The 19,397-nt window shown below is 44.8% G+C and overlaps 1 protein-coding gene across 1 annotated transcript in view; it reads right to left on the bottom strand.

Moving 5' to 3' along the window:
- LOC146174635 (neprilysin-1-like) overlaps positions 1-19,397 on the bottom strand; it is a 244,341-nt gene that overhangs the window by 159,931 nt on the left and 65,013 nt on the right. The window contains exon 6 of the mRNA XM_084583822.1: positions 12,177-12,370. Coding sequence (XP_084439948.1) covers positions 12,177-12,370 — 194 coding nt within the window. The remainder of the gene's footprint in view (positions 1-12,176; positions 12,371-19,397) is intronic.

The following is a 19,397-nucleotide window of genomic DNA, read 5'->3' as shown; positions in this document are numbered from 1 at the left end:
TCCACAGAAGTTCCCTGCTTACGTTGTCGTACGCCCCGTTTATGTCCAGGAAGGGCAAATACAAAGGTCTATCTTTCACTCTAGATATGTCGATGCATTAGGTAAGCACGAACAGGCTATCATCTTAGCGCCTACCATTTCTAAAAGCCGTTCTGAAGTTCATTGCAAACACTGTGGCACTATCTAGTGGCAAAACCTGAAAGCATACCTCTAGCAGTTCGAAAGCAGAGGTGTTTTTTTTTTTAAGGACGCATTGGAGAGAGCACAAAATATAATAAATTATTGCAAGCACTCCTAGAATAAAAAAGAACAATGTGCAGCTACGAAGAACAACGATATTTTGCTAACATGTAGTCACGTGGGGGCTACACTAAAAGTACTAGGGTTTCTCCGCTAGATAGCGCCTCAGTTGTTTTTATGCGATTTTCAATGGCAAATTAAAATTGTAAAGCCTCTTTGATATAATAGTGCTCGATTTGCATTATGTGAGGCAAGCTCTTTTTATCTCCATCATAATCCCATGACATATTTTGGCCAGTGTTCTGTCCCTTTAAGCTTGTCGTAAATATGAGAGACTAAGGCGCGGTACAATTGCATGTAAATCGCGCTCCTGGCAGAGTACGCGCGGAACTATAGTGCTCATAAAGAACTGAAAAAGAATAGGCCCTCTAAAGATATATCAAACACTTCAGAGGGCGCGTGACTTTCTAAAAATTCGGCGTTTCGGGTAATAAAGTTGACAGTTGGCACCCGCCCTCGTGTGTTCTCTGCCTTCGTCTCTTTTTGCCGCGCTGTTCATGTCATGAAAATATATTTTGTGCAGTGTTGATCACTCGGCGATATGTCCCAGTTTTTTATCGACTGCTCGGAGGGTTCAACTGCTGGAGGGGAATAACTGACGTTTCACTTGACGTCAGGCAGTTGAGACGATGAAAAGAAGAGCTTATTTATATTTAGCTGCGCCAACGGATCATTCCATTTAGCAGACTCTAGCCTGCCGCAGCTATAATAGCAACAATAGTTCACACGGATTTAGTGAAAGCCGTGGAACAAATACCAGATCGAGTTACAGTTTGTATATCATAAGTTAATGGCAACAATAGTTCAAACCTATTTTGTGAAAGCCGTAGAACGACTAGCAGACCCAGTTACAGTTTTTATATCAGAATTGCCCAATAATACTTGCTGGGGGCTTGTTGGTGCATGTTCCCTTAAAAGATGTAGCAAAACGGACAACAGGCAGATAGAGACAGACAGGACAGGTGCAACTTGCAGCGGTTTATTCAACGCAGATGTAAGTGAATATAAGGCACAGGAAACCAGAAAGGAGGACTGAAAGTCATGCAGGCGAAGGGTACATCATCTGAACTGCATACAGAATCTAGGCGCACACGTGTATGTCTAAAAACACCCTTTCATTACTATACACTGCAATAATTGGTGGGCTACACAATCAGAACTTTCTTCATTGATATAGCATGCCTCCAGCAGTTCCCGGGCTATCTTATCCCTAGTCTTGTTTAAGTATTTAAAACTGACCGCAACAAGATCAAAAAAGAGCAATGTGAAAAAAAAGCTTGCAGATCCATTTGTGGAGCGTGCTGTTGGCACCGTTTATCAGATGCTTTTGACGTGTGGAATGATGTGCATACACAGGCCAGTCTCGCCAATGTATATAATGATCGCCTAGTAGAGCACAAACGCGATTTGAAGAATGGGACTGAACCGCATCTGCCCCCGCACGTTAAAGCCTGCGCGGGAAAAGACAATAACTTGTACGAAGAAGGGCTGAAGGAAACAAACGGTTTTAACCGGAGCCTGGATAAGATAGGCAGGGCACTGCTGGAGGCATGCTATATCAATAAAACAGTAGTGCATGTGTAACCACACCATCTATTGCAATGTATAGTAATGAAAGAGAGTTTTTAGATAGACATGTGTGTGCCTGGACCGTTCAGATTATGTACTCGTCTCGTGCATAATTTTGGTTTCTCCTTTCTGTTTTCCTAAGCCTTATTATCACTTCCATCAGCGTTGAATAAACAGTTGCAAGTTGCGCCTCTCCTGTCGCTCTTTGTGCGTTTCGGCGCTAAATCTTTTCAAGAGAATTTCAGAAGTGATTGTCTCCAAGATCTACAATTTACAGTAAATGTTAGTTACCTCCTGTTGCTATCTATGGACTCTATGAATATTCACTCGCATAATTTGGAATAGCCTTCTTCTTGTAGAGCCGAAAGCATCAAGAACGATCACCAACACTAGACCCTTGGAAAACAAAAACATGTTTTGATTTTTTTTGCTGAGTGCGTAGAGGTGAAGCTTGATGCTAAAGACGAAACCCGTAGCAAAGCACTCGTGAATTGACTGTTGTAACACCTAGCCGTCTGACGAAAACAAGAAAGAACAAACTGTACATAAATGGTAAGAACAGCATTTGGAAAAATCACTTCCCAATCCAGTTCTTTCAAGAGTGCGCTGGAGTGTAACTCCTGTTTCGTCCAATCTTTATTTCATACATTTACTCTCTGCCTAAGCGAATTTCTTCAGAGTGGTTGCACAAAAATGTACTTGGTTATCTAAGTAGTCAATATTTCACATAAAATGTTATTAACCATTCGTGCGTAGTCAACCTACAGAAGCGCGGAGTTAGTATTGATAGATTCATCCAAATGTTTTCATAGAATAGGCATAGTGCTTTAATCTGTCGGCATTCAATACGAAATACAGGCTGTGGAACTATCCATACCAGGATCGCATACAATAATTAATCGCAATGCCTGTCTCTTGTGAATACGCGACATATGCTCTCTTGACTCAGTTCTCCAGTGCTCGGACGCACGCAATACCGGTGAGATATTTAAATTCTCACCACGTAACTTGAGGATTTCGGTCAGACAGTAGTGCTACGCGCTTGGCAGACTGCGCATGTGTAAGCTGTCTAACCTCTATGAGCCCGGTGTGAAGCTTGTAGGCGCTGTTTTGACTACATCACAGATCACGTGATAAGTAATTTCAGTTTATGTGCAATTAACAAAGAAGAAGGTGGTCATTCCGGCTTAGAGCGATGGTCGTCTGACTCATTCAGTCGGAAGTTTAAAAACCGCCGCCCGCTCGGGATCGCAAAACCAGTGGCTGCGTCTACATGCTATGTTGGTTTAGTTAGAATCTCAACCTGAAATTCGCAGTGGATCCAGGTAAAAATTAATAGCACGGTGGTCGTTGCTGCAGTGGACACAGGCGTGAGGTCCCAGTGATACGGCCCGCGTTACCAAGCTTGTCTACTGAGCTAAGAAGTCGCATATCACCGGGCCCCAGCAGAAGTCTTGGGAAACATCACATCAATTGTCCGGTGGAAGCAGAATGTGGTAAATTTGCTTATGTACATTTTATCACCACTTCGTTCCATTCTACCTGGACTATGTGCAATTGAGGCACCACAACTGTTGAAGTTTTCTGACGCTGTCAGCTAGAGGATCAATCGAGACATTTTACCTGCAGTTGTTCAATAGCCTGAATTCAATCTCAGGAGAATACAAGATCAACTAGGTTCTTGACTCTGTTCCTTTCGTGTCTGACAGCGGCACTTTGAGTGCGGCTTCTTTTTTTTAAGCCAGTTAAGTAGATAACGTAACGATGTGACCAGGAAAGTTGACGAACCAACAATGTTATGCGCACACAGAGTCCCAATTATGAAGCCATCTGGAAATGTTTGAAAAAGCAGCTAAAAGTGTGTGTACAGAGAGCATTTTGTCGTGCCCTAAGTCTACGACACTATTTGCTAGTTTAGTAGTGCATCTGTGTCCTCAGAAATTCATGCGAATTCCGGCTTTTACCTAATCAAGATCGCACCTGAAAATCAAATTTTGACGGCCTTCACTACGCTGTTTGGAAGGTACTGGCACAAGAGCCTTCCATTCACCACAACATCAGCGCCTGAATTTCTTCAGAATAAAGTGTTCGTTTTGTTTTTTTAGGACTGCTGCAGCTGAGGCTCTAAGGGAGCACTTCAGGTGAGGGTCAAAGGAAGTACCTTTGCAAGACAAACAGAACCACCTTTGCAGGCTGCGAGGTTCGAAACTGGGTTTGGGCCCACTGCGGAGGAGGGGCGCGCAGCGGGGTTTACGGAGCTTCTCCCAAACGCACACCCCTGTAAAAGCCGAGCACCAGGCCGGGGGACGCTTGTACCCATTTTTACCGGTGGGTGTCCGGCGGTGGGTTTCGAACTGACCACCTCCCGCAGCCGAGACGGGGAACGTAACGTACTTCCCGATGTCGTTAACATGATGAATAGTGTCTTAATATTCGGCTAAAAAAAACTGAGCGTGACTAACACTTATGACAAGCATTAGGACTCGTAGGAGCTGACGCTACGCTAAATATTCAGGCGTATATTTGGCGCGACACAGATGAAGTTCTTGAGTTTTGTGCTGAGTCGCGACGGCATGAAACCAGACCTGCAAAATGTCCATGCCATTGAAACGCCTTGAACAACCAGAAAACGTTTCAAACGTCCGGTGTTTGCATAGAATGGGCAGTTATCTATATCAATTCACCCCGGAGTTGGAAGCAAAAACAGAACCTTTACGTCAACTAATTGATATAAATTGAAAACCTGTAGAACGCGACGTGCACCACTGAATTGATGCTTTTTGCAGTGGCGGATCAAAACCGTGAGTTAACTAGTTTTTGCTTATTGGTACAAGTTTCTAACATTGAAGATACTGCTGACGAGTGAAGTTTTAACCAGAGTCAGCGGTCTGGGACAGTCCATGTTTTATGCGGAAGCATATTTCTTGACTGACAAGTGGCCTAGACACCAGTTGTGAGCAGACCGTGTAGCCAAGAATTGAAAAACAAATTCCGAGAGCACTGTGGAATCTACACTGCAGAAATGGAAAGCCAAAGCATTGCTGCTGCCCACGTCGCATCACGCTTGCACTCAATATGATTATCAACTAAATGCACCATCATTATCATTCCTAGTGTCAGCATTGTGATATGACTAATTGTAGCATCATTGTCATCGCTACTGTCATTCTCACGGTAGATAATGATTATGATGTGCGTTTCACGATCCCTGGCGTGGTGCAGTTGGTTAAATGGTGTGGGAATTCAACATTTCCCTCGCCCGCACGACGCGGCGAACACCCTCTCTTTCTCATCGGGGAGCCCTCATCTTTCCCCTCTTGGCCTCCTTCCCATGGCGCTGTAGCGGAGAGGGCGGGGGTGAGAGAACGGCCCCTCCTTCCCCTCTCATCTCAGCGGACAGCACCTACAGAGACGACGCCGCGACGCCGTAGCGCGCGGATGCTGCTATGACACCGAGGAAGAGCATTGGGCGTTCCCAATAAACAACTTGGCCCGCTGGCTATGTTTGCCTCAGTGTGACGTTCTTCACGGCCACGGCTGTGGTCAGAGCTAGCGGTGTGGCCTCGCTTCTCAGAGCGGAGCCGCAGCCCGTGAGAACCCCCACAATGGCTAGGCTGGGACTCTGGGGGATGGAGATTTGATTCCCTGTGGAAGAAAGATTTTATTTTTCTGAAAAAGTCATCAGGATGACTGACAAGTCACACATCACCATACAGATCCGATGCACAGATCCGCACACAACTCTCGCGCGCGGAATATCAGTTCATAAGCCTAAAATCCTTTTGCCTTTAAAAACTCATTGCCGCGACGGGGTTTCGAAGCCGAGCAAGAACGAACGGATAACCTTTCCTGGCCTAGGTACGACAGCACTACCGCTGCAGCCGATCACACCTCGTGTAAGACTACAAAACATCCTCGCTCTGCGCAGTAAACATCGTCGTCTTCATCAATGTCTGTGTGCTACGCAGACTCACGCCATACACATACGCCATCTGGGTGAGTGCGGGAGAGATCCAATAGCGTAGTGTTAGGCGAATCAATCAGGCGGCGTGACAGAACTCGCAATATGTTCGAATTACTGCATCACATTGATCTACAGTTCAAAAGTATTGCGAGTACTGTCACGGCGCCAGGTTGATTCGCCTGACACTGCGCTAGTGCATTTTGCCCGCACTCGCCTAGATGGCACTGAACAGCAACCCAGGTAGCCCGACGAGGATAGGAAATAATGTCAGCAAGGCCACATCTCCGGACCTCACACTTTCAAAGAACATAGAAGGTCTAGAGTGGTACAACCTGGAATTAAACTTAGCCAGAGACCGTTATATCATAGTAATTAATATAGGAGGGCTGAAAGCGCGAAAAATCAAGAAAAGCAAAATCACTGAGTGGAACAAGTTTGGAGACTTGAGAACCGCCGAGGAAATTCCACCGATAAACAACATCGAGGAGTGGTTTAACACGCTCAAACGTGACGTCCAAAAGCCCACCAAAATTGTACAAGGGGAGGATGCTCCAGAGGTGGTAGACATCAGGCTGCTACACCTGTAGGAAGCCAAGCAGAGCCTCGAAAAAAAAGACTTAAGGAATAAAATGGAACCGGTATCTTAGAAAGAAGATAGCGAAGCTTAGCAAAGAAATAGAAGACCACGCATATAACTTATCCGAGCAAAAGTAGGGGGACAGATGCACTCAAATAGAAAACGAAATGGGTATGGCTAAGACATGGAGCATAGTGCGACACATGCTAGACGGAGAGAAAACTAAAACACAAACTTCCATACGTTGATAAAGGCTAGGTACTACCATGGAGACAGCGATGAGGACTTCATTAAAGAACTTAAAGACAAATAGTATATCGGAGAAGTAAGAAAAGATAGATCACAAAACTACAAAGGACACACAAACCAGCGACAATATGCATGCGCTCATAACGGTAACTGAAGATGTGGCAGAAATCCATAGACTAAAGACGAAATCGGCCTCAGTGCAGGATGAGATAACGAACAAGATGCTAGGGAACTTTGATAACTACTCGATAGTGAAGCTAACTAATTTCATGCAGAGATGCCGGGGAACAGGAAAAATCCCAGAGCAACGGAAATTAGTTAAGATAGTGGTAATACCCAAACCCGGAAACCCTCGGACGGTCGATAATTTGAGACCAATATCCTGACATCATGTGTAGGCAAGCTATTCAAACATGTGATTCAGAGACAGGCCAGATGCCTGGAGGAGAACGCGCTATGGCCCAGGGAGGTGATCTTAGTATGCAAGATATTATGTTCAGAATACACCATGACATTGCAAAATCAAGATCAGAAGATGCTAAAGTTATCTGAGTATTAGACTAGAAGAAGGCAATTGACAGTGTAAAACACGATGCTATTCTACAAGACCTCACAAAACTAATTGTAGGGGAAAGTATGTATGACTATATAAGAAACTTTCTAACAGACATAAAAGCGAAACTATTAAAGAGCACTGCAGAATCTGCGTTGTAGTAATGCGAAAGCACGGATGCTGCTGTTGATTGCTTCTGGTTGATTCTAGTTGTTTATTTCACATCGTGTTTACCCATTTTAGTCTTTGGTACTTTCAAATTGCGCGCCAATCCCTTCTTATGCTCTTTTTCGGCTCTACTTCCGGTTACGTTACGTCACATCCTCTACGACACATTATTTAATTCCTCTTTGCCCATTTTAGTCTTCGGTACTTCCGAAATTCCGCGCCAGTTCCTTCCTATACCCTTTTCCGGCTCTTGTTCCGGTTGCGTGGCGTTACATCCTTAGCGTTACCCTAATTGACTGCCTTAATTAACTATTTTAGTCTTTGGTACTTTAAAATTGCGCGCCAATCCTTCATATGGCCTTTCTTGGCCCGACTTCAGGTTGTGTGACGTCACATCCTTGACGTCACCCTAATTGTCTGATTTAATTAACTACTTAAGTGTTTGATATTCTAATCTGGCGCTAAGCCATTCACTAATGAGACCATTTTCGCCTTTACTTTGTCAATTTTGCCTCTAAATAATTACCTAATTAGCTTATTGGCCTAACTGTTTTTCCCCACAAAACATTACGTCACCCTCTATCGACTGGCACCGCTCATAAACCTCTATGACTTCTCAATTACTCACAACTGATGCGGACACGATTTCGCATATTGCGCGCCAATCCCTTCCTAGTCCCTTTTCAGGCTCTAATTCCGGTTACTTGACGTCACAACATCTACGTCACATTAATTCACTTCTTGTTTAATCATTTAATTTTTGGTACTTTCAAATTGCTCGCCAATCCCTTGCAATGCTCTTTTTCGAAACTACTTCCAATTACGTGACTTCCCATTCTTGACGTCACTCTAATTCACTGCCTTAATTAACTACTTTAGTCGTAGATACTTTGAAATTGCGCGCATTCCTTCCTATGCCCTTTTTTGGCTCGATTTCAGGATGCGTGACGTCCCATCCTTGACGTCACCTCAATTGACTGATTTAATTATTTATTTTAGCATTGATTCATTCGAATGTGGTGCCGAGCTATTGGCTAATAAGACCATTTTCGCGTTTCTTTTTCATTTTTGCCTCTAAATATTTACCTAATTTACTTATTGGCCTATATTATTTTTCGAACATAACATTACGTCACCCTCTATCGATTGACACCACTCATTAACCTCTACCGCTTCGCAATTACACGCAACTGCTGCGGACACGAATTTGCGGACTCGGTCTGCGGGCAGAAATTTGTGAATATAGCGAAGTAAGGCTTTCGCATTATTAAAATATCAGTGGATAGAATCTCATATATTTGAGCTGGGGAGCAGGGGCACACAACAAGGAGCGGTGTTATCACCCGCACTTTTCAAGACAGCCATGTGCGGAAAATAGAAGATATAAAATTCAGCCTTTATGGGGATGGCATAACCCTTTGGACAAACAGAGGTAGCGATGCTGAAATTGGGCCAAAATCACAAGAGGTGGCAAACAACACTGTACGATATGCAAAAAAGAGGACCATGAAATGTTCTAAAAAAAATCGGAGTTGTTTATCTAAAATCCGAAACACCTAAGGCAAAAAGAGCACATAGACATAAATAGAGAAGTGGAGGGACAAGCGATACCGAAAGTCGAGCAAATGAAGGCGCTAGGAATAGTACTCCAAACAAACTGGTACAACGTAGAAACAATAAAGGCTGGAAAGCCAGGTCATACAAATCACAAAACATATAAGAAAAATAGACAATAAAAAGGAAGGCTTTAAAGAATGTTACCTATTAAGGCTGATACAAGCTTTCGTTATAAACACAGTCGGCTATGCTAGGCCATACATGAAGGAGACAGAAAGATAGGATCGATAGTATGATCAGAAAATGCATTAAAAGATCCCCACACCTCCCGGCAAGTACGGACAAGCTAATAATGCTGGGAATACAAAACACATTACACAATATAATTGAGGCAACACTAGCTACAGAACAAAAAAGAAACTAGAGAAATATAAGGTTGGAAGGAACATGCTCAGAGAAATAGGTGCGCAACCGAAGAAATACTGAGCCAAGACATAGGAAATGAGAAGGGAGGACCGAAAACGGATCCATATCCCCCCCCCCCCCCTTACCAGAGAACATGCACCTTGAACATTGTAACAGTATAAAGAAGAGAGAAAAGAGCAGAAACACAATCTCGGAGACTCAAGGCAGAAAATCCAGATATAATTACATATGTAGACGCCGCATACTGCGGCAAAGGAGAAAAGAATGCCGTCGTAGTCAATGGCAAGCGAGAAATGATTGCAGTAATCTTTTTAAAAACAAGATTGATACAGTCAGCGGAAGAGGCTGCAATAGCACTGGCTCTTACTCAGACCGATGCAATATACATAGTCAGGGACAGCAAAAGCGCAATCCTGAGCTAAACCGCAGTAGCCGTAGCGACGACCGCGGGTAGAATCCCAGATCAAAAGCGAATAGAAAGAGACGTCACCCTTGTTTGGACGCCAGCCCACGCAGGCGTACCCAGAAATGAGACAGCACTCAAACTTGCCCGAGATCTCACACCGGGCTGGAGAAGTGCCACAGGGGCAAGGCTAACAAGAGGACCTGATTAACTATAGCGAAAAAAAAATAGAGGGTCTCTTAGATGTCTCTTAAGAGGAGAATGACGAAAGCCTACACTTCCTCTCCTATCATTTGCCTCTCATTGTTTGCCGTCTATCGGCGTTCGTTGCAGCGCTACATATAATTATATATATTCTTTTTCTTACAGGAAAGGAAAGGCGCAGTATCTGTCACACTTTCTCCCACAAGTGTGCGTTTGAACGGTACATCATCGCTCCTGTGTGCCCCGCCGGGGTGGTGCAGTGGTAAGACGCCCGACTACTGTACCGGAGCACCCAGGTTCGAACCCGACCTTGGCGGCTGCGTTTCGATGGAGGCGAAACGAAGAGGCGTCCGTATGCTGTGCGATGTCAGCGCACGTTGTTGTTGTTGTGGCTGTAGGAAGAAGGAAAAGAAAATGCACGGGCCTGCTATTGGCTCTGTAGCTGAGCCACCTCCGCTGCCTCGTGCAGACAGAAGAGAAAATAGAGAAGGAAGAAAAGGAAGAGGGAAAGAAAGACGCGCGCCGCAACAGCCATCGTCCGCCACCGAAGCGGTGGCGGGTGCAATGACGGCCTACAACAGATAAAAATTCGGTGGCAGGCTAGCCCCCGCCGCAAGCGGCGGTGACCTACCTGCCCCAGCCCCATCAGGGCCCCAGGTGGTCGAAATTACTCCGTAGCCCTCCACTACGGCTACTTTTTCTCTCTTTTCACTTTCACTCCCACCTTCCTCCCTTTCCTTACGGCGCGGTTGAGGTGTCCACAGGAAACAAGTGAGACAGTTACCGTGCCTTCGCCTTCCTATAAATAAATCAGTTTTAAAAAAAATCATCGCTCCTGTCGCATAGCGTTCCTTGGCACGCGTTCAAGTGTGGCATTGCAGATGGAAGGAACGCTAGACAAGATGAGACTCCTGATTGGTCGCTTCGAATTTGGCTTTTCTGTCGACCAATCAGGTGCGACGCTCGCGCAGATAGCCTTTGTCGACGACAGTATGAGCCATTAAAGGCTTTCGCCTTAATAACAATGCACTATAGACTGGGCAGGAGAGTCCTACCACCACCGGACTCCACGTTAGGCAAAGAAGAAGCAATAGCATAGAGAAAGCTACAAATACATACCCGAACCCAGGTCTAGTCAACCATATATGGCCGGGATTACGATCAGATAGATCTGTATTCATTGTGTAAGGAAAGGGGGTCATTAGACCAAATAATATGGGATAGCGAGCCCACCAGGCAGGGCTAAAAATGTAACTAAAGACACCTGGGAGACCCTCCTTCCAAGATCAGCCAAGAGCCCAACGAGAAATTGTTCGACTGGCCTAAGATGTCGCCGGGGTCCAAGAACTACCGGTCTGCAAATAAGGCCACTGTCCCACCTTCCGGGTTTAACCCCCCGAAGAGCGGGATAGTCACTCTGGATAGTCACAAAAAAAACGTTATCACTCTCTCGAACTACTGCACCTATCCAAACAATGTGCAAGCCTTGAATTTTTAAATCTTCCACTGAGCTGGGAGCTGTAAAATGCATTTTGCCCTGGTTATTTTATTACCACATATTGTCATGCCAGAAACGATACAACGCAATGCGAGCAAGGACACTTTATAAGTAACGACCTTTCGCGAAGGCATTTGGCTTTGTGTTTCCTGCATTTCTATTTTTGAATACTTGTTCCATATAAAGATAAGTGCGTTTATAAACCATTTTCAAAATATCTGACTTTATCTGTCTTTGTTTTCTTTCATGTTCTTGAACTTGCTGTAAAATATTGCGAAGTTGAGGGATAGTCAATTGTTGATTGCCTGTTGCCGTTTCTCAAGCTATTTGCCTTTCTTGATTATTTATTTATTTGTTACATCTTTGGCACTGCCCAAAGACACTTAGCATTAACTTCCTCTAGCTCTCTGGATCTGCTTAGCCGTTAATAATGTTTTCAGGACGGCACATATTCGTAATGTCCCACTGGATACAGGCGTCGGAAGCGCTTCCTTTTCGAAACGCTAATAAAACTGAGGTGGCGCTGGTAAAAAAGGTATATGTGCTGAAGAACGTAGCCTATAGATAATTTATCATGCTTTATTCCACAAAAGAACTTCTAGTGCTGCGTCTTACTAAACATTTCGCAAAATTAAAAGAAATTATACCTTTTCCGGGCACTGCATTGACATATAAGGCTCAAACAAATGATTGTGAACAATGGCTTACCGAAACTATGTATTTCGACTTCTCATGAGTCCGAACAGTTGAGATAGTGGCGAAAGGTCGCATACCGGTTTGCTTCAGTATTTCTGCATATTCCACTTTGCTACTTGCGCTCAGAGGCCATATAGGAATACCAAACGTGCTCAGCATCTTCAGCAGCGCTTTCCTTAATGTGCGTGTAGGTTTATTACCTTCATCTGGAAAGAATGCGAATGTTTCAATCCGAGATTAATATAAAGGAGATTCCCCTGCAAACTCTTCTTGTGCCCCCATATTCTGCAATATTCTGCACAGCGTATTTATTCACATTTGCGAAACGACAATAAACATGGCAAGCTGTTTCTACCTGCTTCAGTTATTACTGAGTCTATGTTGACTCGAATAACCGACGCGCGTTATCTCCCGGGGCAGCTCAGGCGACTTCCAACTGTAATGCCGCACTTACGGCTGCTTATGACACTCAGCCCGGGCCGCCTGTCTATAATATCCTACGCACCACCCACGAAAAAGATTGCCATAAATATGTCGCAAAAAAAAAAATGAAAACTTCACTGCACATATAATATAGAAATTTCAGCCCTTTGAGCGCACGTAGAAACACTTTCTTTGGCACACCACATACAGTTTAGAAGCATTATTATTCTGCATAAAAATGCAGTTTGTGCAAAAAATTATGAATGTTTTGCGTAAAATAAAGCTCAATTTTTTATGGGTGATAAACAGAAGCGGATCACGTATTTTTTTTTTTTTAATTCTTTTATTCACCATGTACACCGCCAGCAACTTAGCCAATGATTTCATTGTCGCCAACTGATTATATTGGTACGGTACGCAGTTGAGAATATGGAAACGGTCTGGCACGTTACAGTGGCTAGAATACTTGAAGTATGATTGCAGCCGAGCGGAGCGTATGGGAAGCGTTGAAGACTCCTGGTGATGCATTCCCTAGGTGGCGCGCTCTCACGCTTACAAGAAATACCCAGAGTAGCAGAATACAAATATCTGGGGGTATGGGTAAACGAAGGATTGGCATACATTGGAAAGCATGAGCAATCACTTAAGGTCAAAGGGCGAAGGAATGCCGGGATAATGAAGCATAAGGCATTGTGGGGATACAATAGGTATGAGGTTTTGAGGGGTATGTGTGGAAAGGAATTATGGTGCCCGGACTTACTTTCGGAAATGCAGTTTTGTGCCTAAAATCAGAGGTACAGTCGACATTAGAAACAAATCAGAGAGCCGTTGGACGATTAGCACTAGGTTCCCACGGCAAAACTACAAATGAGTCGGTACAGGGAGATATGGGCTGGGCATCTTTCGAAGTACGGGAAGCTCAGAGTAAAATATTATATGAGGAACGCCTGAGGAAATTGGACAGTAACCGATGGGCAACTAAAGTATTTAAATACCTATACTTAAAAGGCGTTGACTCACAATGGAGGAAAAGAACTAGGAAACTAACTAGTAAGTATGCTAGTCACAAGGATGGGGAAATAAAGAGCATTAAGCAACAGGTGAAAACCACAGAAGGTAAAAACTGAATAAATTCGATGGAAAAGAAGCAGAGTGTGGAATTATACCGAAAGTGGAAAATGCAGATACGGAAGGAAGCTTTCTTTGATAACTCAAGAGGCAGTGCCCTACTTTTTGAAGCTAGATCAGGGTGCCTTAGAACACGCAGCTACAAAAAGAAGTTTAACAATGAAGATGACGCATGTGCTGTATGTGGTAACTCCAGTGAAACAATTGACCACATTATAGTCGAATGTAATGGTATCCACCCGTAAGTTGATGCAGGCGCAGTAACTGTTCCTGAAGCACTGGGGTTTAGAGATACCAGTGGCCGGGTGAATAAACCGGCGGTGGAAACAAGCAAAAAACGACTGGAAGATTGGTGGCTTAAAAGCAGAGAAGTGACATAATGTTAGTAATGAAGGAACAAAATTTAATAGATAGAATGGTGGTTTAGTTAACCATTCTAAATCAATAATTAAGATATATGGAGAAAAATGAGCATGATAGATACTGCTACCACCACGTTTCAAAGGGGACGCTCCTGTATTCCATCCATTCATCCATCCAAGTAAGTAGGCGCATGAAATACGTGCAAGAACACTGCACTGCTTGCGTGGGGCGGGCGTCCTGCGTTCGTTTTCTCTGTAAATTCCGCTTCAAGGTGTATGGTGAGCGGGCAGCAGAGTAACTATTTTGTACCGGCTACGAACTCGCGTACAATTCGTTATGGGAAGAGGTGCTCACTGCGCTGAAATTATTAAAATGTACATTCAAAATGACGCTCAATATTATAAGAACAGAGAGGGTGCTTGAGCTGAACGCTATCGTCAGCTAGCTGCACAGCAACGAATTTCGCGTGACGTCAGCTTGAGCACGTTATGTATGGTAGAACTGTGAGCGTTGAGAGAACGATCGAGACCGGCCGCTCTGCCTGGCATGTTTTGAATAATTTTTCTGATTGTGCTTTGTACGTGTCGAAGCCCGCGCCAAGGCAAAAACTTATACGAAGAAGCTTTGGCCACCACCTGCAGAGCCAGAAAAGCGGCGGATAAGGAAGTGCTTCAGCCGCTGCCATATGAGGGGTATGATGAGTCCGTGACGCCCTGTTCTGAGCCGCACATGCATACATGCATGGACGCTGCCGTCCCGCCATAAAGCTGAGCAATTCATCCATTCACTATGATGTCACTCAATGTTTCGTGCAGTGTGTGCCTAACCAGACATGGGATGAGTCTCTGTGTGCCGAGAAACATGTTTTTTCTATAACAGCTCGACACTGTAAAATCAGCCCGACAACATCGAATGTGAGCACGGAAACTCATTTAAGCATATTGCGTATGTTGCGGGAAAGTAACTCCCCAGTATTCTTGACCAGTGATTGATGGCAAAGAAATAAAGCGAAATAAAAAACAACTGTCTCTACCTAAGACATTTGTCCAAATCTTCAGCGTAAATCATTGACGGAATAAAATTATATCGTGCAGCAGAAATGTGAGTTTGTTTTGCTCATAAAAGAAAAGCAGCCAAATTAGGCAGCTCAGGCAAACAAAATCCCCAGAAAAACAAGACAATATTACTACTATCATCAGATTATATTTCCTAAGCTCGTTCCATCCGAATAAGTATTAAGAGCTTTTTATTGATAACCGTGCGCTCGACAAAGTGCGCCTTTTATGACACGAAGCACTGTATCTGCGCTTCGGCCAAATGCCACATATTTATTGGCACCGACAACCTGCTGGTCACCGCTTCTGAAAATGAGTAAGGCCCCGTCAAAGCTGTCAACGCGAGGTCGAGAAAAAGAATTTCAGATATTTAACGGCTACCAAGGAAAACATTCACTGTGAAAACAATTAAGCGACGGTTTGGCTTGTCATAATCACCGCTATACATTCAGAAGTTATATCACATGTTTAGACAATATTTACTTCGTTTGTCTTTAATTTAATATGTCTTTCCTGATTTAGTCAAGTATTCAACGGATGCTATAGGCTTTTATTAAGCTGAAGGAGGCCTAATTGAGGTTTTTAGTGCAACTTTGTCTGAGATGGTGAAGACGACAACATCCGAAGCGCAGCTTGAATGACTGGCTGCTGTACAGATGAAAAACTGGCTCCCAAGATTACCCAGTGGACTAAATCTGTGACCAAAAAATATGATCTCTTTTCAATTGTTCTGTATCCAAAACCCACTGATGAAAGGTTCTTTCTGCAGCGTTTATTGAAGGTGGCTTCACAGCCACCACGGTGAAGTATAGTATGGATTGTATTACTTCTGCTTTAAAAAAAATAATTTTCCAGAAGTGTAAACTTACATCACTCCGATACTCATTTTGGAAAATAAACAAAAAGGCCGTGTAAAAGTGGACGCCGCATTAAAAGCAGAAAGTACGCGCCCGAACTCAAAGGAGTGTCTCAAAAGCGGCAGTTTAAATGCGCGGCGAGCAACCGACACAGAACGAGCAGATGTGATGATGATTCTGGCTGTACTCTTTGTATCGGGCGGGCACATGTGCGTATGTTTTATAAAAAATACACACACACACACAAAAAAACAAAATGTGCACACACAACAAAAACAACTTAAACACCACGCTCACAATTAAGGCAAACTCGCACGGAAGGTTTGCCGTGAGTCTCTACCGACCCGTCACGGGTGCCCTAAGCTTAGGGTGGTTCCAGCTTGGTGAAGAGGGTACAGGTCCTCGAACGCGAGCACCAAGTGTGCTGTGTAAGCGGGCATCAGCGCACCCTGAATATCCCCCTCTAGCACATCGCCGAGGGGCTTCAAAGCTGTCAGCGGGGTCTGCGCACTTCCCCTTTTCTACTTCCTAATTTCCCCTATTTCCTAGTTCCTCTATTCTTGGTGCTGTAAGCATTACGTGGTTAACAACAACGACGCGGAAGCAAAGGCTGTTCTGAGTGTGCCTCTGACGGTGAACTGTCCCACCTACTCTTCTGTACCCACGATAATATTGGTATCGAGGGGCCTAAGTCTTCAGCGTACTTTTTCAACATCGACGAAGTAGCGTCGTGACTCGTCTCCGAGCTATTATCTGCAATTTACGTATTCACTCATCCAATACTCTCCTCAGCATGTTCGTTCTGCCCTGGCGTGACATGGTCCATAGGGTCACGAAGAGTCGGACACGACTGAACGACTGAACTGAATGTATAAAACTTTTCAAAATTGGTCGAAGGGCGCTGCCATATTGGCGATTGGGCGGTGCTCCTAACACAGAAAAAGCTGAGGATTCTCCTCCACGCCCGCTTCACAGCCCAGTCAAAGCAGTTTCTCCCAGGGTCGTGAAAAGTTCTACACCGGCCGTGATTTTTTTGATCAGCTGCTCACCGTCGCCGTGGCGTCAACATCGTGGCGACATCCTGCTTCATAAACCTCTCTGTCGACTGCCTACAGATCGCGGCCGCTGCTATATTTCGCCAGTGAGCTGTCCCCCACAAATTCACAATGGTTCAGCATCATCAAATTAATGTCCTTACTTATAAACCTAATAGCACAGGAACGTATACGATGTCGATATATGTTTTCGACAATCATCGTGTCCTGGACCCATTTTTACTTTTCGTCAGATTCGCCTTTTACTCCTCACGACATGATATCCACGACTACTCTCTGTTGTGCCCACTCATCGGCCAAGACGCTTTTGCTCCCCTTCGACACCTTACCGTTTCCTGACGTCTCCGCGTATTATTACGGTTGATTGCCATCACAACCGCTGATTCTCCTCGTCATATTACTCGTGACAGGCTTGGCATGTCACCGAAACCGCAAAAACGTCGCTATTACCTTCACAATCGTGACCCCCTCTGCCTTCCTGGCCACTCGTCCTCCCTTATCTGGCACCCTGCCAGTCATATGGACCTGTGTGAGAAACTACATCATTGCTACGAGGAACCTTACGGCGTCTTGAGACATCTAAGCAACGTAATATACAAAATCAAGCCACAATGGTCATTAATGCTAACGCGTTCCGCTCTTATGACGGCGTAAGACAACTTCCAGAAATTAGTTGTTGGTGGCTAGAGCAACAAGCCTGAGCATCTGCATTCTCTGTATAGCCCACTGGCTTAGTATGCAAAATTATGGGAAAGGTTTAATATGTTAAAGTGCAAACCAAGAGTTTTAAAAGGTATTTTGGGGTTACATGTGTCTTTAATTTTTGCTCAGCGTGCTCGGTCTCACAATGCTGCTGTCGAGCTCCTCCAGGAACGTATGTTGCCCTGTGAGTGAAGTTTTAAAACGAGAGTTCTACTACGGCATGTCTCCGCGAGTTTCTCCGATCACGCCGTAGCGACCTTGAGCCGTTCCGCAGCTGTACTAAGCCCTTCACCCCGCGGCTAACCACATGAACTCACTGTGGTAGTTAGCTGTGTGCTCGGCGCCGCAGCTGGATCCGCCGCTGCAAGACGACACATGCGCGTTCATAGAAAGTTACTCGTGCAGACAGTGCGCGCCTTACCATCGATCAAAGCTATGCTGGACCATCTCACAACGTTACGCAAACGGCTTTGCAACGTCGTCACCAAGCGACAGCAGACCATCACGTGGATATCGTCCGGCAAGCGGCCAACTTAGTGAAGAAGCGGAATGCTGATCCCGCCAGGTTAGCGTCTGAGACCGAAGAAAATCGAGCCGAACGGCTCGCAAAACGACAATGCCACGGACAGGAAAGGCGAAAGAAGGCTTTGACTGAAGGCGCGGTAACGTCTACCACATTACACGTGGAAAAGAAGCCGCCGTCAAATGAACGGTTTACCAACCACACCATTTCGCTAGCCCAGTGGGGATAGGCGAATAGCCGATTTTTGGCAACGTGTTTAGCAGCGTTTGTTCGGTGTGTGAACGACTGTGGCATGCCAAAGACAGACCAAGAGTAACCAAAGCTCTCGCTTTGTATAACTAGGGTTAGTAGAGTTAAACCTCAGCAATCTTTTAGATAGTCAGCACCCGGGTCGCCTACATATGCAAGCTGCTCCCTATTTTCTGTGTGGAAAATGAGCAGCACCCACGAGAACAATGTAGGGAAATGGATTCGTTAAAAGCGCAAACTCTCTCTGTCGTTCATAAATCGCTGTATTACCACTGAAACCCAATGGAACCAAACTACCTTCCAGCTATTATCAGCCGCCGCAAGAATGACGAGAACGTTGTCTACACTCTAGATAACACTTTGCGGCGCTGGCGTTAGTCCAACCGACACTGTAGAACGGTTCACTTTGAGCGTGCTGATGGCGGCGCTTAGTATAACTGCTTTGTATAGCTGCATTGCTTGGCAAGACTAAATCCGCCCCCTTAAAATTAATACTGAGATAGAACTGGAGTTATTGCTTGCTTGATAACAGCCAATATAACTACAGATCGGCAAGCAATGTTCTTGGAGGAAGGAAAAGCTGTGCAAAAGATAAGGCATAGGAGGCGATAGATACACGGAGCTTGTCTTCTCTTTTGCTCTTTGCACTTTCTTGAATCGTGAGGCAACGAGACCAAGCATACGCCCTCTTGTAAGCTTGGCTTCTCCTATGCCAATGTTTTGGTAAGGATCTCAGGCAGAGGCCTTTAATTGTACAGAAAGATTCATAAACTCTCCTATTACTCCGGTTGGTGTTTCTCCCCCCTTTAACAAAATTCAGCTGCTTTGCTTGCCAGAGGGATAACTGCTGACCACCAGCTGGAACCACACTCATGGTG

This window comes from Amblyomma maculatum, chromosome 11 (assembly GCF_055883805.1).
Source record: "Amblyomma maculatum isolate TAMU_Amacu chromosome 11, ASM5588380v1, whole genome shotgun sequence".
NCBI lineage: Eukaryota > Metazoa > Arthropoda > Arachnida > Ixodida > Ixodidae > Amblyomma > Amblyomma maculatum.
This window is presented reverse-complemented; position numbering and strand designations above follow the sequence as displayed.